The sequence below is a fragment of the Canis aureus genome, chromosome 21, assembly GCF_053574225.1.
Source record: "Canis aureus isolate CA01 chromosome 21, VMU_Caureus_v.1.0, whole genome shotgun sequence".
Classification (NCBI taxonomy): domain Eukaryota; kingdom Metazoa; phylum Chordata; class Mammalia; order Carnivora; family Canidae; genus Canis; species Canis aureus.
In genome coordinates, this window is record NC_135631.1 from 22,469,283 (window position 1) to 22,492,517 (window position 23,235).

The 23,235-nt window shown below is 63.2% G+C and overlaps 1 protein-coding gene and 1 long non-coding RNA gene across 4 annotated transcripts in view; one reads left to right on the plus strand and one right to left on the minus strand.

Moving 5' to 3' along the window:
* Window positions 1-453: 453 nt before the first annotated feature.
* Window positions 454-23,235, minus strand: part of ABTB2 (ankyrin repeat and BTB domain containing 2) — a 165,652-nt gene continuing 142,870 nt past the window's right edge. For all 3 annotated transcript variants that reach the window (XM_077863554.1, XM_077863553.1, XM_077863555.1), the window contains 14 exons: window positions 17,796-17,948; window positions 16,417-16,582; window positions 13,786-13,875; window positions 13,200-13,301; window positions 11,222-11,318; window positions 10,813-10,948; window positions 8,821-9,050; window positions 7,487-7,665; window positions 7,237-7,342; window positions 6,975-7,077; window positions 6,394-6,484; window positions 2,423-2,491; window positions 1,731-1,844; window positions 454-784 (listed from right to left, as the gene is read on the minus strand). In XM_077863554.1, coding sequence (XP_077719680.1) covers window positions 587-784; window positions 1,731-1,844; window positions 2,423-2,491; window positions 6,394-6,484; window positions 6,975-7,077; window positions 7,237-7,342; window positions 7,487-7,665; window positions 8,821-9,050; window positions 10,813-10,948; window positions 11,222-11,318; window positions 13,200-13,301; window positions 13,786-13,875; window positions 16,417-16,582; window positions 17,796-17,948 — 1,834 coding nt within the window. In that variant the 3' untranslated portion in view covers window positions 454-586. The remainder of the gene's footprint in view (window positions 785-1,730; window positions 1,845-2,422; window positions 2,492-6,393; window positions 6,485-6,974; window positions 7,078-7,236; window positions 7,343-7,486; window positions 7,666-8,820; window positions 9,051-10,812; window positions 10,949-11,221; window positions 11,319-13,199; window positions 13,302-13,785; window positions 13,876-16,416; window positions 16,583-17,795; window positions 17,949-23,235) is intronic.
* Window positions 2,890-10,190, plus strand: LOC144292758 (uncharacterized). The gene is made up of 4 exons (XR_013360095.1): window positions 2,890-3,209; window positions 4,433-4,610; window positions 5,111-5,250; window positions 6,155-10,190. It is a non-coding gene; the product is annotated as an uncharacterized LOC144292758 (long non-coding RNA).

The following is a 23,235-nucleotide window of genomic DNA, read 5'->3' on the forward strand; positions in this document are numbered from 1 at the left end:
ATAACAGCTTCTGCAAGAAGTGGCCCGGGGTCCAGCGTGTAGGTTCCCTCAAGGAACCATCAGGTCGCCTGTACCCCCAGAGCCCCAGCTGGGACGGCCTGAGCTTAGGGAGGCCTGGGGATTCGGGGTGGCCAGAGCCTGGAAGGCATGGTCAGAAGCTTTTTCAAGCAGGGGTGCATCAGGATCAGCCGTAGACATCCAGGGGAAGAAGTGGCACACGAGGGTGAGTACGCGGTGGCCTTCAAGGTGCAAACTATGGGGGGTGGGGGCGGGGGAAGGGCCACCCTTTGGCCTTGTCTGCCGATCACTAGTGAAGTAAAGAGCTCTGGGGGCAGAGGGGTTGAAGGTGGGGCTGCCCGGTGATGGGAGGGCTCAGAGCCCATCTACCTGCCCAAGGACAGACATCAGAGAGGGCAACGGAGTCCCAGGAGCCTGGCTCCAGGGAGGCCTACAGCCAGGGCCCCCACCCATCCCGGGGGCCCCCGACCCATCCGCGGGGGCTCGGGCTACGGACTTATCAGATGCTCCCAGCCTTTCACCCCCCGGCCCAGAGGGGGCTGGGCGTGCCGGGCTGCCGTGTGCTCCCTCAGACCCGGGACGTGATGTAGACGGAGTGCACACGCTCGGCCAGGGTGCTCTGCAGGTCCTGCAGCGGGTCCAGGCCCTGCACCTTGCTGTTGCGGCCGTAGATGAGCTGCCGGAAGGAGTCCTGCTCCAGCAGTGCCTTCATGTGCTTGAGGAAGAAGCCTTCACAGAACAGGGCCAGTTCGGGGGCGTTGTGGATCTGCAGGGGCCAGGGGTGGGTGAGAGCACCGCAGCCTCGTCCTCCCCCCCCCCCCCCCCGGATCTGGATTCCTCCAGACGGGACGACTGTTCACCAGGAACATCACCGTTCTCGGCTCCGTCACCTTCCCTGCCTCCCCCCACCGCTGCCCTAACGGAAGGGCAGGCACGCCGGGGTGGGGGGGGGCTCCCTGACCACTGCCAGGGACCACCTGGGGACCTGGAGCCCGTTCACCAGGGTGCTCAGTAACTGGCTCCACAACTACCGGGTGCGGCTCCGGGCCAGGTCCTCACCACGGGCTCCTACAGCGCAAGTTCTACTTTGGGGGAGACCAGAAGCCAGAGAACCACTAAGGGGAGGGCAGCCAGCGGCATGTGCTGGGAGGAGGGCAGGTGAGCCCCCTCACGTGGGGCTGTGAGGAGCTCGGAAAGGTGCTTTCCTGGAGGGAGGGGATGGCTGTCACGCCGTGGGGAGCCACGTGGGGGTGGCCAGGTGAAGGGCGACGTGGGAGGGGCCCCAGGGGCCCTTGGGGGGACAGTCAGCCCGGAGCAGAGGAAGCCTCCGGGGGGAGGGAGGCTGCAGGTGCAGGAGGCCGTGGCCTTGACACTCTTCAAAGAGCCTGGAGCCCGCCCAGGGCAGGAGCCAAGGAGGGGAGGCCGGTGCCTCGGTCAGCCAGATGAGGGGTGGCGGCAGGGTGGGCACGGGGGGGTGGTGGGCACGGGGGACGTGGGCAGAGCCGACTGCCGCTGGGGCAGGTGGGAACACAGCTCCTAAGTTCTGAGTGAGCACCTGAGCCGAGGGCTGTGCTGTTTGCCGAGGGGGAAGCCTGGGGAGGGCAGGCTGGGGGCGGGGACCATCCCCCTGGAGCAGCTCCGCCCTTCAGCCCAGGCTCCCCGCCTGAGTGTGGCCGGATCCGAGCTGCCGCGGCCCACCAGCGCGGACTCACCTTGGCGTACTTGTACGTGCTCACCGCGCTCTCCACGCTGAGGGTCTGGGAGCACAGGATCTCGCAGTGCCTCTGCAGGGCGTCCAGCTGGAACAGGCTGGCAGCCGACAGCAGCTGGTGGGGCAAACGTGGCCTTGGTGGGGGCAGCCAGGCCTCGGGGAACGAAGCTGCCCGGTGTGGCGGGCCCTGCCCACCTCAGCAGGTCAAGTGTGACGACTGCCTTCTGTTCTGGGCCACCTAGGTACTTCCCGGGACGCCTTGGAAGGCAGGGGACGGTGGCGACACTGGATGGGACTCCTGACCTCAGAGGGCCTTCAACTGCGGGCTGCGGTCTCCTGGACCTTCAACGGGCGCCTGACCGGCAGGGGGCCCGTTCTCTACGTGGTGAGGAGGTACGTGAGGGGCTGGGCGGCCTTTGAACCTCCGGGGCCTGTGACCCCACTGGGGAGCCCTTCCTCCTCACCCCGCCCCCACCCCCACCCCTGCCCCCGCCCAGGACGCAGGTGGGCACACAGGTCCCCGGCCTGGCCTCTCCGAGAGGCCCTTCCTGTCACAGAAAAGGAAGGGCCAGCAGGGACCCAGGAGGTCTCGGAAGAGGCCGCCCCCCTCCTCGGCTCTCCAAATGCCACGTCCCAGAGCGTGGCGCTGAGAGCCAGCAGCTGGGGACGGGGCGCACGGGCTCCGGCCCTCACCTCCAGGACGTCGGCGGCTGGGATGTCCATGGCTTCCGTCCCTCCGTAGTACAGGTACTGCATCATCATCTGCGGCGGGAGGAGGCCCGTGTGAACGAGCGGACCCCTGCGCCCACGTCCTCACGGGGCTCCAGCAGAGGGCCACGCTCTCCGCCCGTGTGTGGGCGCTCCAGAGGCGACTGTGCAGCACCTCTAGCAGTCAGCCCCCGGAGAGTCTCCCTCCGGATCCCAGCCCGTAGAACAAGCTTCCTTCCCTGGGGCGGCTTCACTCGGATCCTCAGGACAGCCCCGTGCGCCCAGAAGGGAAGGCACTGAGGGAAACTGAGGCCTGGGAGCGGGTCACTCGGGTCCCTTGGTTCCCACACCAGACCCCAAGGCAGCACACTGCGCGGGTCTCTTACCTAATCTAGTTAAGGGCCTGGGGGGGAGGGGGCTGCCCGCCAGAAGCTGTTTCCACCCCTCCCGTCTGTGCTGAGCCTCCAGTGTGAGGCGAGAGCCAGACCCCTCTCCCCCTGGACTCGTTCCCAGGGACGACAGGCACAGAGCTGGGCCGGGAGGTGCTCCAGAGGCCACCCCGCCGCCTGGCCAGACCCGCCTGGGGCTTCTGGGAGCAGAGGCCCGGGACAGCACATGAGGCGGCCCAGGAGGGCAAGTGAGGAGCCGTGCTGAGGTCTAAGTCACAAGCTCTGCCGTCACGCTGGAGTCCAGGAGGTTCCCCGCTGGAAAAAGAAAAATGCCTGGCGCTGGTTGGCTCAGGAAAGAGCCCCAGCGAGGAGCTGGCAAGTGTGTAAGTAAACACGGCTCCAGCCGGCACAGTGGGGCTCTGTTAGGAGTGGGCCCCCCAGGCTGGAGGCGGCACCACGGGGTCTAGGGAAAGGAGCCCCCCTCCCGGGACGGGCGTGGGGAGCCGGCCTGGCCAGTCTGTCCGGGTTCACGGTCAGTGTCCGAGACATCTGTCCCTCCCCCGAGAGGCAGGGCTCCCGCTGACCCTCTGCAGCCCCAGGCCTGGGTTCTGCTGTCCCCTCGCTGGGCACGGGATGGCCGTTCAGGACAGCCCCACAGGCCAGGCCGGGGCTGGGAGCTGAGCGGGTCGGGGGTTGGGGGGGCTGGCAGGATCTCCCAGGACGGGCTGCTACAGGATGGCCTCGGGGCAGCCCCTCAGCAACAGGGGACCCGGGGTGGGGGTGGGTTTGACACAGTGCAGCTGGCTGTGGCCTGTGGGTCCCTCCTAGATCACCTGAATGCATATCAGGTGGTGGAGATCAGACCAGAAGGGCTCCCTGGGAACGTTCCTTAGGGAGCTGGGCGGCTGGCAGGCAGGGGAGCTCAGTGCCCCCCGGCAGGCCGCCCGTGGCTCTGGAAGGCGGCTTGGGGAGAGGCCTGGGCAGGAGGGGCAGCACGGCTCGCTCCTGCATGGACTACGGCCTGGAACCCGAACGCGGGAAGGCCACGGACACCACACAGACAGGCCTGGGGTCAGAGGCCGCTGAGACGGGCAGGCTGGTCCCCAAAGGCCGGGGTTCTGTTGGCAGGGACCCTGGCAGCGTCTAGACCTGGCTAATGCAACGGCCACCGGCCACACGTAGCTCTTAAACGTCTGAAATAAGGGCTGATCAGAATGGAGATGTGCTGTGACGATGCATACCGGGTTTCAAAAGCTTAGCATGAAAAAAGAAAGTAAACTAGCTCATTAATTTTTATATTGACTACATGGAATATTTGGACTAAAAAGAACTAATACCATATCATTAGAATTAACTTCAGCCATCTCTTTTTTTTTTTTTTTTTTTATGTGGCCGCTACAAAATGTTAAATTCCATATGTGGCTTGCGTTCTCTCGGATGGCACAGCTCCGATATCCTTGGGCCTGTTTCCTCCTCTAGAAAACAAATACAATGACCTGCTGCCTGCCCTCCCTCCGTGTCTGTCTGTCTGTCTGTCTCCCACCCGGTGCTGTGAACCCAGGGAGATACTCAGGGGCTGCTCTGAAACCTTGTCTTTGCGAGGAAGCTCCGGCCTGGGATCGACAGCTTCAGGCCGACCCCTCCGAGGAGCCTGGGGGAGCAGAGTCAACGTCGAGGCCCCCCCGGAAACAGCGCTCTCCCATGATGGCCCACGGGTGCCGTGGATGTTAGACCTGAAGTCCCTGCTGACCCTCCCAAAGGCGCTGAGAGGCGCTCGGGTGCAGGTACCCCCCACCCCCACCCCGTGAGCAGGTGCAGCTGCTGGGCAGCTCTGTGGTGGTGGCCACCCAGGTCCCCACGCAGGCCCTGGCCACCCAGGTCCCCGCTCCTGCACTGCCCTCCTGGGCCTGATCGTGACCCCACCTCCTGTGCCAACTCACCGGACATTGGGCCCCTAAGCCAAACAAGTTTCTAGAGCTGCCCCCTTCCCAGTGGGTTCGGATCAAGGGATAGAAAAGAGGGAAACAGAGATACCTCGACTCTGCTGCCCGTGCCAGGCCCTGCCCACCCCCCCACCCCGGCAGTCCCCGGGTCTCCTCTCACATGTCCCCCCCATCCCGCCTGCTCACCGTCCCCACAGCTGGATTTCTCAACCTCTTGCCTGGCCCCCGGCTGCAGCTATGGCCCCTGTGGGCCCTTCCTCACCCTCCCCATGAGCTTTGTCAGTGCGAACTTGACCATTCCACACAGCCTAGCTTTCAGTCCTGGCTCGATCACTTCCCAGATGTGTGACCTTTGGCAACTTACTCAACTTCTCTGTGCCCCGGATTCCTCATCCCCCACGAGGGACGGTGACCCCTGCCCCTCCCAGGACTGTGCTGTGCCAGGAAGCTCAACTGACGGACACAGACGAGGCGCCTAAGCGTGAGTGGTGATGACCTTTCTGCGAGCTGCTGCTGTAGGTTAAAGGCCAAACCCTTCCTGCGAAGGCTTCTCCTGAAGCAGTGACCCAACTAGACCAGAAGGCGTTTCTTAAACATGCCGTGGTCCCTGCTGCTGGGGTTTTGGGTGCAGCGTGCCCTGCCCAGAGCTCCCGCTGGCTGCCCCAGGCCGACAGCCTCCATGGCTTTGGGTTAGATCCAATTTCCTGCGCTCCCAGCCGCTCCCCACAAATCTCACTCTCTCTTAGTCCTGTCTCCCAGGGCACAGGGCCCTGTCCCCTTTACTGCTGTCCCCAGTGTCCAGAGATGACGAAATGACAAATCAGTGGGTGAAGACAGCTTGGGCGGGGAACTAGGCCATTTTAGACGGGGGCTCCTGTGCTTCTGTGAGGCGGGTCTGTCCCACCAGGCCACAAAGCTGTCCTGTGCAGGGCCAGGCCATGGACCCACGTCCCGGCTGCCCCCGGCCTCAGTCCCAGCCCCTGGGGGTCATCCCTGCAGCCCAGGGACACAGGCTGGCGACTCCTGGTCACCACTTCCCAGGAAGGAGCTCCCAGCCAGTCCCCTCCCTGCAGACGCTCTGGCACAGCTGGTGGCCAGCCTGTGCGCTTCCCGTCACGCAGCCGCTGATCTCCGGAAGACTTGACCTTGGTCTTCCACAAGCCGACCAGGCTCGACTGGCCTGCCTGGCTGGAGTCCCCACTTCGGAGGAGTGGTGCGGCCCACACCATGCTCCTGAGTGCAAGCACGCCACCCACCTGGGGGCTCGCTGCGGGAGGCCAGGGGTCTGGTCTGCTCTGCGGGGAGCCCACCCCGAGGAACGAGGGTGCATACACACGTGGGTGGCGTGAGCCGGGCCTTACATGTCTGTCCGTCCATCTGCCTAGGCCCCTTGTCTAGTCAGAGCTCAGGACTCACGAGAGGCTCTGAACTACAAGCCCGTCCCAGAAAGACCACCTTGGCCTGAGAAAGACCCGGACGCTCTAACCTGATCACTGATTCGGCAAACGCAGGAGGCAGCGGGGACGGAATGCAAGATTACGGCCAACTCCCAGCTGCCTCGCAGCCCAGGTGCACAAAGCCGGGGGCCCTGGGGGAGCCCCCCACTCCCCGGAGGCCCACACACCTGAAAAATGTGGTACTTCATGTCACTGATCTCAATGGTTTTGCTGCCATTGCCGTCTTGCTCTGATTTATTGGTCATCAGCGTCTTGAACCTAGAGCAAAGGGGGTGAAACGAGGCGGGTCTTGAGCACGACTTCCCCTTCATCACTGGGCAGCAACGGCGCCATCCATCACCTGACCGGTCACCGGGAGACGGCGCATTTTTAAAATTACTGCAGTGCTCCCAAAATAATTCTCAGCAAATGGCAGCTTACATCATCCGGGGCTGACAGCTGGGCCGGGCCCCGATCTGTCCCCATGGCCCCCCGCGAGTGACTGTGACACCGTTGGCCAGAAAAGTGACTCTTCATTCCAGAATCGTTTCTAATAACTGGAACCAGTAGCTCAGCCGGGAAGAACACGGCCTCCGAGCTCCTCTGGGTCGCCCTCCTACCGTCCCTCTGTGCACCTGCCCTCGGCCCGTGGGGGGACACGTGAGCCAGGCCCGTGGCGCAGAGGCTCGTCTCCCGAACACCGTCGCCCGGCGTCTAGATGAAGCCGCCCCACCGTCCGGGCCGGGGCTCGTTCCCAGGGGCAGCCTACCTGTTGGAAGCCGTCACCAGCAGGACTTTGTGTGCATAAAACAGCTTCCCTTCCACCAAGAAGGTCACATCGGACATCTCCTTGTTGTTCAGAAAGTGAGGATCTGTGCCCAAAGGGAGAGGCGGATGTGACTGAGGGCCCCCTGGGGGCTGCGTAAGCATCCCAAGAGGTCAGGGGGCACGATGAAGTTAGGACGGAGACTGAGGCCAGGGCCTCAGCGGGCTGGGAGCAGAGTGGAGAGGGTGGGGTGGGCAGGCCTCACCGAGCCTGGCGGGCAGAGTCTTCCGGATCTCCGGGATGCTGGGGACTGGGCTGCTGCCGTAGCAGTGCGTGAAGATGGCGGCCAGCTGCTGGGTGACAGCGTCGTTCTGCGGGGGGGCAGACACGGCCGTGAGCCTGCCTGGCCCCACCACCACCTCCTGCCCTGCAAATCCCGGGCCCTGTGCGGGGCGGGAGGGTCTGCACGCGCCCTGGGGCTCGGCGCTCACGGTGGGAGGCCCGGCGTCACTCACTTTGCTGCTCTTGAGGATGTCAAACATGAGCTGCAGGCCCTCGGTCACCAGCTCCTCGTTGTATTCCTCCTCCTTGATGGAGCCGAAGTCCCGCAGGAGGCTCTGCACCACGGAGTACCGCGACTGGGAGAAGGAGGTCCTCAGAGACTCGATCCACACGTGCAGCTTCCAGGGGACGCCTGGGGCGGGTGGGGGGGGGCACCTCAGCTCCGCCGGCCCCGTGCAGACCCCCGGTCCGCACCACCGAGACCCCGAGTCGGTGGGCCCCTGGTATCTGCAGGGCGGGGGTGTCCCCCCTGTCCCCCCCCATGACCTGGCAGGCCCTGCCGGGAGGTCAGAAGGACTTCAGGGGCCCATCAGGTAAGGCCGAGGACTGGCTGCGGCCTGGGGCCACCCCAGCCCCACTGTTTGTGGGGCCCCGGAACTCCCTCGTGGGAAGACCTGCTGATTATGAGGGCTGGTGGCTGCGCCTGGACGCCTAGAGAACACGCAGGACAGCCAGGCCCACGCCCGACCTCCCTCCGAGCGCTTTGCCAGCACGCAGGTCACGGGCACCCGGTGGCGTATAATTACTGTGCGCCAGCTCCCCGGAGTGTGTCAGCGGGGCCATAAAATAACTTAAAACTACTTTGTGGAGGTCATGGCAAAAACTAGTAATTTTCCTGGTAATTAGAGAGAAGCTTCTTACCCCCCAGCCTCACTGTGGCATTCCCCAGGGACACAATAACGTGGGTGCCATTAGCATCCTCAGTTTACTGACTGGATGGGAGCGAGCTGCCCGTTGGGCAGTGAGGAGCCCTGAGCCTGGTGGGCGGCATGGCCTCCCCTGGCCCCTGTGGCAGTAGCCCTGCCGCCGCTGCGCACGCGTGTTCACGGAGCGCTCACGGGCCTCGTGGGACCTCATGTTCTTAGAGGATCATCAGCGCCAGTGAACGTGGAGCTGCCGGGACCCCACCCAGGCCTCCGTGAGCGGCCTCCCGCGAGGAAGGAGCCCCGCAGACTTGCAGGCACAAGGGGCAGAACTTTGGCCAAGGGACAGAACGGCAAGTTGGCCAGCAATGTTGGCTCGGTGCTGCACATGCGCCGGGGGCCACGCAGCCCAGGCTGTGAGGGGCCGCGGCGCGCCGACCGCGGAGGATGAAGGGCCAGGGCGATGCCCCGCAGACGCAGCCCCGTCAGGGACTGTCCAAGGCTCGGGGCGTGGCCTGCCCCGTGCCCAGCTGCCCCAGCCTGTCTGCCCCGGCGGTGTGGGCCCCGCCCCCTCCAGTCGGCTAAAGAGCAGCAGAGTGCGAGTGCATGTGCGCGTGCATGTGCGCACGCCCGCGGGGCCTCACCCAGCGCCCTCAGCTCCATGGTGATGTCCACGTAGCCGTGCTCGGCGCTGTAGTACATGGCCTCCTGCAGGGCCTTCGTGCGGGTCCGGCTCAGCCGCACGGGCCCGTCGCTGCCGCTGCCCTGGCTGGACGTGTCACTCTCCTCCACGCCCTCGGCCAGGATCTCCTCCAGGGACAGCACGTCCGCCTTGGCCTGCTGGGGCTGCGTCAGGAGCTTCCTCAGGACATTCCTGCAGGCCAAGGCACGAGGGAGGGTGGGGCGGAGGTCCTCACTGTGACGCAGCCCGTCTGAGGAGCCCTCCAGAACCCCGTGGCCTAGATGGGCTGCTGCGCGGCACCCGTGGGCACAAGGGATGCAGGCTTCCCCTCCCAGGCAGGCTGGGCCGGCGCTCCCAGCAGCCTCCATCTGCAGCCACCTGAGTGAGGCAGGGGAGGGTACAAGGGACCCTCGGGTACAAGGGACCGAGGGTCACCCCACCCCCTGCCACCATCCCAGTACAGTACAGTACGACTAAGTCATGGGCTCTGGGGCCAAGCAGGCCCTGCCATCCTGGCTGTGTGGCCTCAGAGGGGTTGCTCTGCCTCTCTGTGCCCTGACTGCCCTGTCATCTGCAAGCGGGGTGTCCGCATCACCGTCTCCCAGTGTTAACGCAAGGCCAATGTGACATAGCAGGTGGAGAGCCTGACACACGGCAGTCCCCGAGGTGGCAGCCAGCTGTACTGCAGGAAGGGTCTGAAACCCGGGACGCGCTCATACTCCTGTTCCCGGCCTGACCAAGAATGAACTGAAGTCCAGGTTCATTCTGACCCTGTGACAGGCTGCGGACACCGCCACTCACGGCCGGCGAATGCATCCTGCTCCAGGTGGCACCAGGCAAACCCCGGCTCATTCCGTCACACCCGGGGCCTGAGGTGACTGCGCGTAGGCAGGTCCACAGGTCACCTGGGGCTGAGCCTCCCCCCCAGCCCCGCCCAGCCCACTCCCCAGTCCGTGGTGGAGGTCACGTTGTGCCTGCAGAGACCCCTCGAGACCCCCGGGGGCAGCCTGCCGTCGCCCTGCTCCCCATGAGCTCACAGAGCATCTGCTCTGCCGGGCGCTGGGATGTGAGGTGAGCCGCCCCACTCCTGGTCCCCAGGTCCTGTGGTCCAGAGACAGAATGGGGAGCATGTGCGTGGACAGAGCGTTACTGCACAGGGTGAAGAGGCTGCGGTGGGGGCAGGACGGGGTGCTGGCTGCGTGGGGGAGGGGGCCCAGCGGCAAGGCCGCGCAGTACGGTACTGGGGGCAGGGGGACAGGTGGCCAAGTGGGGCCAGCGCGGGCAGGTGGGGAGCAGAGCCACCGAGGGAGGGCCTCATGGCCGGGCACGCGCTGGGTCTGAGAACGGTGCTGGACAATAGGGAACAGTTGTCCCGCCCGCCCTGCCCTCTGGCCCCTTTTCTGGCTCCTCTGTCTCATTCTGCCCCCCTCCGCCCCAGAGGGCTCTGCTCGCAGCCCGCTGCCCGCCCCCCATCACAGCCCTGGGCAGGCCTGGGCCCCACAAAGCGAGGCCCACCATCTGCTCCTGGGCGGATGGGATTCCCTGCGCAGCCACCAGGAGGCTCCCCGGGGTGAGCCGTCGCCTGCGGGGGGGCCCCTGGAGGACCACCCAGCCCAGCAAGGGAAGGCATGTGGCCCCAGGGGGGCCCGCGCTCACAGGGTAGAGTCTACAGGGAGTGGGGGGCCTGCCCTGCCCTGGGCATCGGGGGCCGGGCTGCAGTCCCAGGTGTGCTGGGAACGGCCGGGAGGCCTCCCCGCCACCCAGTGTCTCTGGGCCTCCAACATCCGAGGCCCCTCGGCTGGTTGAGGACCCGCATCTTTCTGGTGGCCTCCACGCAGAGCCCCCATCTGGAAAGAGCTCCCCAGCTTCTCTGCTCCGCACAGGGGAGTCAGACTCCTGAAAGCCTGTTTCATGCTCCCGCCTCACACGGGCAGGAACCCCGGGTGCATCGTACCTGTGGCCGTGGGCGGCCGAGTGGCTGAAGCAGTTCATGTCCTCGTGGAGGGAGGAGGCCATGCCATTGGCCTCGAGCATGCTGAGTAGGGGGTCGGCGCCGCGGCTCAGCAACAAGCTGACCAGCTCGTAGTTCCCTAGAAGACAAGGCCGACGGGGGATGCCACCGCCGCCCACATCACCGCGCGCCTCTACTGGCCGCTACCCGGGTGCCGAGCCCAACAGACACACTGATGAGGGGGCGAGGGGAGCCCCCAGGGGCTCAGAGAGAGGGGTTTCCAGGCTCGCCTTGGGACCTGGGCACGTGGCCCCAAGTCCAGCTGCGGGTCTGGCCTGGCCGCGGGGGCGGGGGCGGGGGGGGCAGCGGGGGCCCCTGCTGGGCAGGGCAGGGCAGCTGTCTGTACACCTACCAGCCGCAGAGGCCAGCTGCAGGGGGGTCTCCGTGTAGCTGTCCTCGCCGCCACTCACTGCTGAGCCCTCCACGTGGGCCCCGGCGTCCAGCAGCAGCTGCAGGGCGCAGAGCAGGACACGTCAGCGTGGCGGGGAGCGCCTGGGATGTGTGCAGGGGGGGCTCTGGGAGGGGGCCCCTAGTTCCCTCCCGGCCTGTGACCGAGACCCAGCTCCCCTGGGCAGCTGAGGAGCTAGAACTCTGGAGCTTGAAGTTCCCTCAGGGCTTCAAGTTTCTAGGATCTTCGCCTCTACTCTTGGGGCTCTGAACCAAGCCCCTCTGCTCCCCGGACTTCTGAGCTGTTTTTCTCTTTCAAACACTTTCCTATGAATTGACTGCAGTGACCTGAGTTACGCAAACAAGAAAGCGTTGCCCCCAATCTACCAGGGGAAACGGGGCTCCCGGAGGCAGCAGAGGTAGTGGGAAGGGCCCAGGCATCAGACTCGGAGAGCGCGGAGTGCCAGCGAGGCCACCGAGCAGTGAGGGACCCGGGGCGGGGCGCGAGCCTCAGCTCAGGCCTCAGCCTTTCCCATTCGACAAACGGCCGGAGGCCTGCCTTGCCAGGGATGAAACGAAATGGTGCTCGACCCACCACAGGGATTCAGTGACCGGTGGCGTCGAGGGGTGTCACCGGAGGTGTCCGGCAAGCTACCCGAGGCTGGGAGGCCGAGGGCCGGGGCCAGCCGTCGCCGTCCAGGACGCCTCTCTCCATGCTGGTGTGCGGCGAGCGGCCACCACGCAGTTCCCGCGGAGCCGGGCTGGCTCTGCCCTGGGCGGGGTGGCGTCTGCACTGCCCCAACAGGTGACTTCCCTGACCCTGACCACTGCTCCGGAGGGGAGCACGGATCCTTCCCGGCTTTCTGGACACCAATCCCAGAGCCCGCACTCGGGCGGGCCAGGGGAGGCCCTGCGGGCCCCGCACCTGCAGACCGGGACTGAGGGGGCCGGGCCGCCCTCCGAGCCTGCGCCCCGCTGTGTGGGAAGTGGGGAACGGCTGCAGGCTGCAGGCTCTCAGCAGCCAGAACCAGTTGTGGCACTGCCTGAGCCGCTGTGCCAAGGTGGGGAGGCAGAGGCTCACCCGGTGGGGCGAAACTGGGCACCAGTCCAGGCAGGTCCAGGGCACGGCCCTGCAGGCCGGTCCGGGCGAGGCTGGAACGGCACTACCCAGAGAGCAGGCAGGGCAGCCCGCCGGCTACAGACCATCTACTGAGTCACCACCCGGGCCAGGGCTGTGCTGACGGCCACGGGCAGCCTGGACACGACCCCCACCCCAGAGGACCTGCCGTCTAGCCGCCAGCGAGGGTGACACATGGGCTCCCGGGAAGCCGCGTGCAGCTCCCTGCAGACCCCAGTGGCCGAGGAGCAAAGGAGTCTGGGAGTCGGTGGCAGGGTGGGGAGGGACGCTGCTGTGCCCCACTTCGAGGCTGAACCCCAGCCGCACACCAGCCACAGCTACCTGGGCCAACGCGGGCACAACACGGCCTGGCCTGGCGGACAGGTGAGCTGTGCCACTCCGGGACCTCTCTCGGGAACTGCGAAATTGAAAGTCTAAGCCTGTTACCGGGGACGGCCAGGACCAGGATGCTGTGACACAGGGCCAGCTCCGCGGGACCATTCACGGGGGAGCAGAGAGCTCTGGGTGGGAGAGACGTTTTCAGGGAGAAGACGGAGCGCACTTGCAGCATTCGGTGAGACTCCTCGACAGGGACAGAGATGCCCGCACACCGTCCCAAGACGCCTCACGTTGTATCCTTACGCTAATGCCCTCTCCCCGAGGGAAACCGGGGGTGTCGTCCTGCTGACCAGGTGAGGCGGCCTGAGGCAGGCCCTCCGCTCGCTCGGATTCCAGGCGGCTGCTCCCGCCACCAAGCAGGGGCTACGTGTGGGGCGCAGCCCACCTGGCGAGCCGAGGGCTCCCTGCACACCTGGTGGAAACTCACCTGCACCACGGAGATGTGTCCATGCAGCACAGCAAACGTCAGTGATGTCCAGTGCCTGCTGTCTGGGTGGATGGAGGGGTGCCTGGGAGAGTTGCTTGGAACCTGGAAAGTGCCACAAATGATCAGTTTTGTGGGTGACCTCGGCAGGTTACTCAAGCACCTGTGGCTGGGGGGCATCCTGTGGGGATGGTGACAGGAGCCTGTTCAAGTGCCCTGGGTGCAACTGGTAACGTGTGTGGGGGGCACCTGCAGACACATCAGGGGGGCGGTCAGTTAGCGCCCCTGTCCCGGGTAGACACGGCAGGAAGGGCGCCCCAAGCCTCGGGGGGAAGCAGAGCCCTGAGTACCTGCTGCCAGCGGCTCTGGGGACAGCAGGGGACCAGGCTGTGCTGGTAACAGAACCGTGCCCGTTCTCTCCACTCGGCTCCCCGGCCTCAGATGGAAAGCCCAACGCGGGGAAAGGCGCCCTTGGCTAACTGCGATCTCCGGGCGTCTCTAGTCCCGTTCCTCCAAACTGCTGTCCCCACGCGGCTGCTCCCCGCTGGGCCGGGCGCCGGGCCCTGGTGGCCCTCCGGGGCCTGCTCACCTGGATGTCCAAGTTTGCTCCCGCGTCAATCAGCATCTGGACCATGGCTTCGTCCCCGGCAGCGCAGGCGTACATCAGCGGCGTCAGACCCTGCGGGAATCAGAGGGCGATGCTGAACCATCTGCAAGCAGACGCAATGACACGTACTCCAGGGGCCGCGGTCCCACACACCACAGCCGGGTCTCCCGCTGGACTCGGCTGCCCACCCTGAGCTGTCCCGTGTCGTGGCTCGACCTCCTGCCCCTCCCAGGCCCGCTGGACACGCCACACGTGAGGGGTGAGTTGGGGCCGTTCTACAAGCCCGGCAGGGCCCCGGCGGGGTGGGGGGGGCAGAGCACAGGCCCCGAAGCCAGGCCCGGGTGCAAGGGCCACCTCTGCTGCAGGGCGCCATAAACGTTGTCCAGGGTACCCGTCTCGCTTGCCTCAGTTTCTTCTTTAAAATGAGACTAGCAACAGTAGCTAGCTCACGGGGGTGCTGCGAAGAGCATGAGCTCCTGTGTGCAAAGTGCCCCTTACAGAGGAAGCCGACCTCGGGAGCTGACTGGTCACAAGAACACGGTGAGCCCGTCGCTGCCCCTGGACATGCGGCCACATCCTAACCTGCCCTGGGCACCTGGGGCCCTGTGTGCATCTCACTGGATCTACTATTTTGCCCATTTTACGGATGGGGAGCAGGGCAACCCAAGGCCAGGTCACACGGGGAGAGAGTCACGCTGGAAGCCGCATCCACCTGAGCCGTGAAGCGGCCCCCCCGCCCGCCCCCGGCCCCCCCCCCCACCGGCACCTCACAGAGCGCGGACGGGGGCCTGACTCGAGTACCTGGTGCTACCGAGCAAGTCAGAGCTTTTCCCAAAGCCGTCCCTCCAGGGGAACTGGGGAGGCCCGGGCCCTTCCCGAGTTCAGGTGGACGGCGGCTAGCGGGCTGCCTCCTGGCTGGGAATCTTTCTCCGTGGCCAGTAATAGCAAAGGCAGCCGTGCAAAGTGTTATTCCACAGCTGGATCCTGGCGAGCGTTTGTCTGGAGCCCCGCGCTGTTATTTATTAGGTTATTTGTGTGTAGACAAGATCTCCTTACCTCATAAATCCTTGCCTAGTGCCCAGAGATAAAGAAATGGCCTGACATTAATCACGGGCGAGAGAGCTGTTTACCCACAGATCATCCTATAAATACCAAGGCCGAGGGGACAAACAGGACGGGGCCTTGAGGGCAGAGCGAGCGCCGCGGAGGGAAGCTCTGGCTCGGTCTCGGCCCCCTCGGCCCTTGCCTGACTTCCTTCCCACGCCTCTGTACACGGTCCCCTGGTCACACTGGCGAGGAGCCTCACGCTACTTGTGTGTCGCTCCAGCCCCCCTCCAGGTCCACGAGCAGAAAGGGCTGAGGAACAGAGCTCAGGCGTCATCGACGCCGTCATGGGATGCACAGCAAAACCCAGAAGGAGCCCATCCTGAGCCTTTATCACGTGCCCCACGTGGAAGGGTCCCTAAGCCGACAGGGCCGGGAAGGGCCGGGACAGTGATGCAGGCGAGGAAAGTGACCCCAGGGAGGTGGGGCACCTGGTCCATGACGGGCAGTGGCCCTGGGCTTCACCACTGCCCCAGGGTGAAAGTGGGGCTGGGGACCTGCACTGACACGGGCACCCCTGGGGGATCTGGCCCCCAGGCTGTGGCCCCCCGCCGCCCTGCCTCGTCCCGTCGCTCTTTCCCTGGAGTCCCCGAGTGCCCGCTCCATCCCCCCACTCTCCTCCCTCCTCAGCTCTGGCTGGGCTCCCACCCCTGCCCCAGCCGTCCTCCTGGCCCTGTCACCTGTCCAGGGCCACCCTGGCCAACCTGGCACTTGGGGAGAGCACTCCTCCCAGGCCCGCTGCTGTCACTGAGCTTCCCCCACGGCCCCTGCTGTGTGACCTCAGGTAAACCAACTCCTCTGTACCCCAGTTCTCTCATCTGTAATGAGAGGATAATGATGGTATGACATCACAGGGCCACTGTCAAGACAGGATGAGTTCACCTGGGCAAAGTGCTTTGAACAATGCCTGGAACGCAGAAGTGCTCTATAAACGTGAGCTCTTCACAGCAAAAACAACAGACAAAAGCAAACAAAAAACCTCAAGTTCTATGTAAAACTAAAGCACTTCCCATGCTTCCTTTCCCGGCTTCATTTTATTCTCTAGTGCTTTTCAACAACGTGCTCTGTATTTGACGTTTTGTATTTCTTAGCACACGTTTCCTCGACTACAATGTTAAGTCCACAAAGGCAACAGGTTCTGTGGGCCTGGAACACAGTAGGCCTGGGGGGTCCAGGGCGCGCCCCAGCGAGCACTACCCACGGCTGGTGGTCCAGCTGAGCCCTCCGGCCTTTCTCCCAGCCCGGCACCAGCCCGGCCGGCCTCTGGCCTTCCGGCCCGCGGAGCAGAACCTGCCGTGCGAAGGTCTTCCCAGGGGTGCTAGGAAGTCCTCAAGCAGACACCCCACCAGGGACGGGCAAGGCCACGATTCGGGAGGCTGCCCACTTCTCAGGAGCACGTTGCTGAGCGGTTCTCAGGGTTGGACCGGAAGGACGGGTGCCACCACCCCTCCTAGTGGCGAGTCCCCCCTCCGTCCCCTGCACCTGGCCAGCGGAGCGCTCCGCACGCACCTGGTCGTCCATGGTGTTCACCCCGTCGGGGCCCAGGGCGTCGATCGCCTGGTGGATCAGGTCCGTCCTGCCGCAGTTGAGCATGCGGAAACCCAGGTCCTGGTTGAATTTCTCGGTGGCCGCGCGGGCGTCCAGCCTCCGGAAGGAGCTGAAACAGCACTCGGGTCTGCGTGGAAGAGACCCGGAGGTGTGTGAGCACGGCTGCGCGTGAGCCCCTGGGGCGAGGACGCGGCCTCCTGGGGAGGGCTGAGCGGGGCAGGACGCCCGCGTGGATGGAAGGCTGTCCTGCTCAGCAGCACGAGGAGCACAGGCTTCGGCTCTTCTATGAACATGTCGAAGAGCCCTGAGCTCTTCGGAGCTGCCCACTGGTGGGAAACAACCATCGGAAATAACCCACCAGGGGCTCTGCCCGAGGAGGAGGCAGCTCCAGCCTGGCGGGGGGGTGGGGGGGGCGGGCGGGGCAGGGGGCTTGCCCGTGTCCTTGCTGCGGGGTGAAGCCCGTGCTTGGCCCATGGGACGGCCGCTGTGGCCAAGCTCCAGTTCTTGGCTCCACGTCCTCTCCTCAAGGCTTCCCGAGGAGGCCCAGAATTACCAGACAGATGGTGGGGAATGGCTCAGAGTCCCACTGCCATCAACCATCTTAGCAACGAGAATCACAGATTAAAAACTGTGTCTACAAGACATCACACCACAGGCCTCCCATAGGTGCCTTCAGCCTGGAGCCTTAGTTGGGCCAAGGTGTGGAAAGTACATGTCCCGGAAGGACATTTGGAAATTTGCCATGGAAACAGAGGAAGTTGTAAGTGGAGTTGGGGCAAAGGGTCAAAAAAAAAAAAAAAAAAATGGCAAGACTCTCATTAGGACAAGGATGGCCACAGAGAACATTCTCCAGAATGACTTTAGGAGACCAGCCCATCCTGTGTACAGGATGGTCACACTGGGATGAAAACTAAGAGCCCGGACTTGGGGCCATATATATTTGGGGTCAAATTCAGGCCTGGCCACTTTGCTAGCTGATTATCTGTAGGCAAATTATTATTATTCCTCCCTGATCCTCAGTTTCTCCATTTGAATCTGGGCCTTAGAGCCCCTCCTACTCTAAAGTTGTCACGAGGACCAAGATGACACACGGGAAAGACAAGGGCTCGGCCCAGCGCTACACTGAGGGGCAGAAGGGAGGAAGGACCTGCTTCTGCCGATTTCGCCCCAGATGTCCCACAGAGCCAGACTGCGGGCTCTCCTGCCCCGATCCAAGTGCGCGTCCGCTCTGTGCACCTGACCAGCGGCTACAGGAGATACACCCGGAAACCGGCCGGGGTCGGGCGCGGTCAGCTCTACCAGGCCCGGCCCCCCAGCCTCGCTCCCCGCCGGGGCCGTACTTGAGCTGCCGGGGCTCACAGTCCAGGCCGGGCAGCAGCAGCCGGGCGGCCTGCCGGATGTCGCCGCTGTCCACGGTGAGGCTGCGCCGGTGCTCTGCGTACGTGATGGCCACGCGCATCCACTCCATCAGCGGCGGCAGCAGCATGAAGGGCCTGCGAGGCAGCAGAGAGAGAGGGTCAGGCGGGCGGGGTGCGCGCTCAGAGGGCGGCTGGGGGCTGGGCACCCCGAGAGCTCCGGGCGGTGAGGTGTGGAGAGGGCCCCCTTTCTCCTCACAGAGGCCCCAGGGAGTCCCGTTCCACAGACGCTGTCACGGGGCGGGAGAAACTGCCATCGAGGGCCACGAGTGCACCCCGAGGGCCTTAGGTGACCAATGAAAGAAAGACGTTGCCAGTGCGTCAAAGTGGCAACTCCCGTCCCCTGCAAAGAATTCAGACGGGGTCTCCAGGTCTGCCTCTCCAGGAGACCGCGTCCTGCGGAGTGGGGTGCGTGTGCAGGACAGGGTCGCCCAGAGGCACGCTCCCACCCCAGCTTTGCCACCAGCAGCCGAGCTCCGTCACCGCCCACACGCCCGAGCCTGCTCCCCGCATCCGAGGGATGGGCGGTGGGGAAGCCGAGACGGCTGAACCCCACCCGGGAGGCACGGCTGAGGGTCACCTGTCCCTCAACCTGCACCTGGGCCGGGGCGGGCCCGTGTCGCCTCAGCTTAGCGCTCCAAGTCCTACGGCGGGAATGGTCTCGGGGGCCCAACACAAAGAACAAGGGCCACGCGACGCGACGCGGGAGAGGCTCCCGTCGCTAAGGCCTCAGCGTTGCCAACTCCAGGGGGCACCGCTCCAAGGTACCCCACGTGTCAGCAGGGGGCGCCATGCCCCTTCGCAGGGCCCGGGCCCAGTGCCACCTGGCATGGGGGGGGACACAGCGGCCCAGCCCGTCAGGGCCCTCAGGGCCGTCGCCCTGCCCCAGGCCCGCCCACGCCGCCCGCAGCTCTGGGTTCCAGCTGCGGAGGGGGGTCCACTCACGGGGTCCACTCACGACAGAGAGGCCTCCCTCCCGTCCTCTACCAGAGCTGCCAAGTCTCCGCGGTGGCACGTCCCGGGAGGTCACTTCACCGTCCAAAGGGTCTCCGGGCCACCAACGGCCCTGATGGCGAGGCTCTGGCCCTATGACTCAATGGGCAACCGGCCGGTTCGACCCAGAACTTTCCTTGCCTGGCCACAAGGATGAGGCAGCCCTGGCCCCCTGCCCCTGTTCCTGCGCGTGCTCCCGCCCTCCTCCACGCCCTCCTCACCCCACTCCCCGACGCCCCGGGCTCCCGGAGCCTCCGGCCTCTGCGGTCGCCGCCACCTCGCCCTTGGACGCGCAGAGGTACCGTGACCAGGCAGAGCACCTCCGTTCTCCCTCCTCAGCCACCAGGTCAGTCAGCCGGAATCCACGAGAGACCCTCCGACCACTTGTCTCAGATTTCCAAACACTTAGGAAATCATCAAAACTTTAAGAGCTTCTCTCCTCAAGGGCAAAGGATGCTTTCATTTATTTTTAAACAAAATAAGCAGATGTGATCGTGAGGCGAGTTCCTTTGGAAGCTATTTTGACGTCCTGGCTCTGTGGTTGCAGAAAACCGATACGGGTCCGGGTGTACCAATCGCAGTGGGTGAGGAGGAGTCCTGGGCGGGGGGAGCCTGGCTGGTCTTGGCCCTCAGGAGTGCCGGGACCTCGCCCCACCCCCTTCCCAGTCCTGGCTCGGGTCCTTCAGCAGACCGCCAGGCCCCGGTGGTTCTCAAGCCCACCTGCCCATCCTACGTCCTCGAGAGAATGGACGAGCTCCCACCTCTGTCTGTCCAGATCCTGTTTATGCTTCAAAGCTCAGTTCTAATACCTTCTGTTTCCAGAAGCCGTCTCAGATCCTCTCTCCCCAAAGAAAGTAACCTCTTCCCACTCCAAGATCCCTTAGAATTTGCTCTTCCACCCATGAATGTGTCTCATCTTCCCAACTAGATGCATCGTGCCTCGGAACCAGAACGATGGCTTGCTCATGTCTGCGAACCTCCAGGAATGCCCAGCACGCGGCCTGAACACAAGGAGGTCCTCGATAAACGCTGGCCAAGTGACTACAAGAACGGCTGAGGATCAGGTACTTACTGTGATGCATCTAAGTTTCCCGTTCTGGACCAGCTCTTGTTTCTGCCCAGGAAAGAATGGCATATGATTTTCAAGGGCACAGTGCTGACTGGCTGGAGTGGGAGAGCCAGGACCCCGGGGGCAGGGGGTAGCCTGTAGAACGCAGGGAGGAACGACAAGTCCTTTGTGGACTACTCCTCTGTTTACAAGAACTGTCTTGATTATAAATACCCATTTGAATTCTCCCCAAATATCCTTGGATTTTCCACTTCTTACAGTGAACGTTAGAAGGCAAGCTCAGACACGTATTTCTATATCTATCAGTGCTTCTGATCCAAGAGGAAGGCTTTATCTCAACCAGCAGCATTGGGACTGAAGTGTAAATGAAAGGATAGTTCGTGGATCTGCCAGCCGCTCTTCCGTGTCATGGCCAATGGCCAAGACCAGGTGCCAAGTACGGACGCTGAAGCTCTAAGCGGCATCTCCCAGCGGCACTAGGGGAAATCCAAGAGGGGACTTGGGGAATCACCGGGTCTAATCCGATGGTGTCATGATTCGTTATGCTCTGGGCCTCTTAGAACTCGGCACATGAAAAAACAGTGTTGATAACCCTGGTGGGCAGCTACTGGGGTTTGGCTCATTCCACCTCCATCATCCCATCTTCGTTGGAGACATAAAAAGTTGAAAACTACACTTCCCAGACTCTTTGCAGCTGGGTTTCTGGAGGCAAAGTGAGTTTTGTCCTTAAGATGCAGCCCCCTGGTGGGAGGAGTCTGTTACCGTCCTTGGAGGCTTGGCCTTGAACCTGTTCCCTGAGCTCTTCCGATGATTCTACAGGCTTCTAACTCCCTGCATTAAATCCCTTCCTGCTTAAAATACCTAGAGCGGTTTCTGTTTCCTGAAGTGCACGCTGACTGGATACTCGCCACATATGGAAATCCTCTGCCTCTGGGGTAGGGGCTGGTGTCCCTACCCCATAAAGAAGGCCATGCCGGCCCCGACCCTGGCCTCTTCAGGCCTTTTTCCCTGGCCTCCCCTCCCCACTGTGGTCCACAGGAAGATAAAATGAGAAGCAATTCATGGACTTTCTCAGTAACATCCTTCCTTGGCCTCTGGGTTCCAGGCTGTTTTCCTTTCTGGTAATTTCATCTAACCCACTGGACATGCTGAGAAGCTGGTCTGTATTCCTGAACGTTCTGGAAAATCCCTACAAAAACTCCCGTCCGTATTGGCCGCAGCCACATCCTAACAGTGGGGTGAGAGGGCTCCAGAGGAGTGCGGCTGGGGATGACTGGACATCTGCTCTGTCCGTTTCTCTTCTGAGAAAGGCTGTGTCCCTCTCGGCTGAGCTTGGCCAGAGGCAGGGGGAGGGGACAGGGCTGTAGGAACCCCCTCTGTTGGGCCCCTCTGCCGCCGAATGTCCCCCGTGCTGGGTCCAGTACCTCTGAATAGCGGATCTCAGGATCCCCTCTGTACTCTTACAAACTACTGGGGTCTCCAAAGAGCTTTAGTTTAAGTGCGTTATTGTACCACAACTTACGGTGTCAGACACCAACACAGAAAACGTCAGCGACGCCCAGGGGGCTCGGCTGCTTGAGCGTCTGCCTTCAGCTCAGCCCATGATCCCGGGGGCCTGGGATCGAGCCCTGCGTCGGGCTCCCTGCTCAACAGGGAGCCTTCTCTCTCTCTCTCTCTCTCTCTCTCTCTCTCTCTCTCTCTCTCTCTCCCTCTCAAATAAATGACGTCTTAAAGAAAAAAAAAAAACTGTTAAAACATGTGGATACACAATGTGGCGTCCCCCCTGAGCCACTGGTGATGCTGTCACCACATGTCCACATGTGAGGAGAGTGAAAAGGCATATAACACCCTCTTCTCATAAAAATAATTGTGCCCCTGCAGACTCCTGAAAAGTGTCCAGGACCCCAGGGGTCCCAAGACCACCACGCTTTGAGAATCACTGCCTTCAGACAAGGCTGTCCTGGCGCTGGACGTGGGGCTGGAATTCGGCCTCTGGCGGCCCACCGTCTGGCCAATTCTAGAATAAGCGTAGTACTTGCACGCGCCTTCCCGGCCCAGCGAGCTGAGGCTCCTACCGCCCCTTCCCCGTGGCATCCTCACTGTGAGAGAGCCCCAGGGTCCTGGAAGCAAGTGCACTGGCCCTGTAACCTGGGGCAGCTACTGCACTCTTTGGGCCTCTTTTTCTCTTAAAGGAGGGCTAAGTGGTGGCTTCTGGATATTTCCCATTGTGAGAACCTCGCCTGCTGCTGTTTCACAGGCCCCACGTGACGAGGGCCGTATCCGCCCTGCAGCGACCGAGAGCGTGGGCTCAGGAGGGAGCCTTCGGAGGTGGGATCCAGTGTTACTTCCGATGAATTCCAACGTGAGCCTGCGCACCCTCAGCCTCAGTGGACCCATCAGTGAAATGGGCATAAATAGTAGGCCCACTTCACAGGAAGTATGCACGGGAGGGGTTTAGCCCAGCACTTGGCACGGGGCAAGTTCTCAAGAAAGGTGAACTATTATTACTATGTCAGTATCTGTTGACAGAGAAAACATAATAATAGCAAAATAGGCCACAGGAATCTGGTCCTATTAAATGCTTCAGCTCTAGACCTACAAGTGGGGCCAATACCCCACCCCCCCACCCCCCCCCCGCCGCCAAGTACAAACATGTCAGGATTGCAAGAGCCTGAGAGCTCATCACCGGCCCATCACCCACTCCATCCCAGCTCCTAAAACAGACAAAACAACTGCAACCACTACGTGGAGTATGATCTGGAAGCTGTTTCTGGCAGCGCGGGCTCTCGGCCTCGGCGAGGAGGATCTCGCACGGGGCGAGCGATGATGACAAGGAACACGGACTCACTGACAGGTGACGGGGAGTGGGGGGTGGGCACGGAATCACCGCCAGGGTCCCGCGCCTCCGGCCCGCCCCAAGTGCTGCTGGCGGCCTCACCTGAAAATCATCGCACACACGCGCACAAACACCTCGGGTGGGGCTGCTGCTGTGACAAACCAAACCACTTAAAGGGCCATTGGCAGGCGGCATGTGTCCATGTGTCACGTCACGGGGCGACGTCCGGGAGATGTACTGGTGTAGCCGCCGCTGCTACGGGAAGAGCCGGGACACTGCCTGACCCACTCCTCTGATTTGATGGGGGAGGAAATGGAAACCCCATGGGGCCAAGTGCCTCACCCAAGGTTGCAGAAGCCAGTTCAGCAGCAACAGGGAGACCAGACCCACGGGTCATAACTCAAGTTTCTCCTCACGTCTCTTTAATCATATACCTGAACCTGAGTATATCAAGCCGAGGGTCTCAT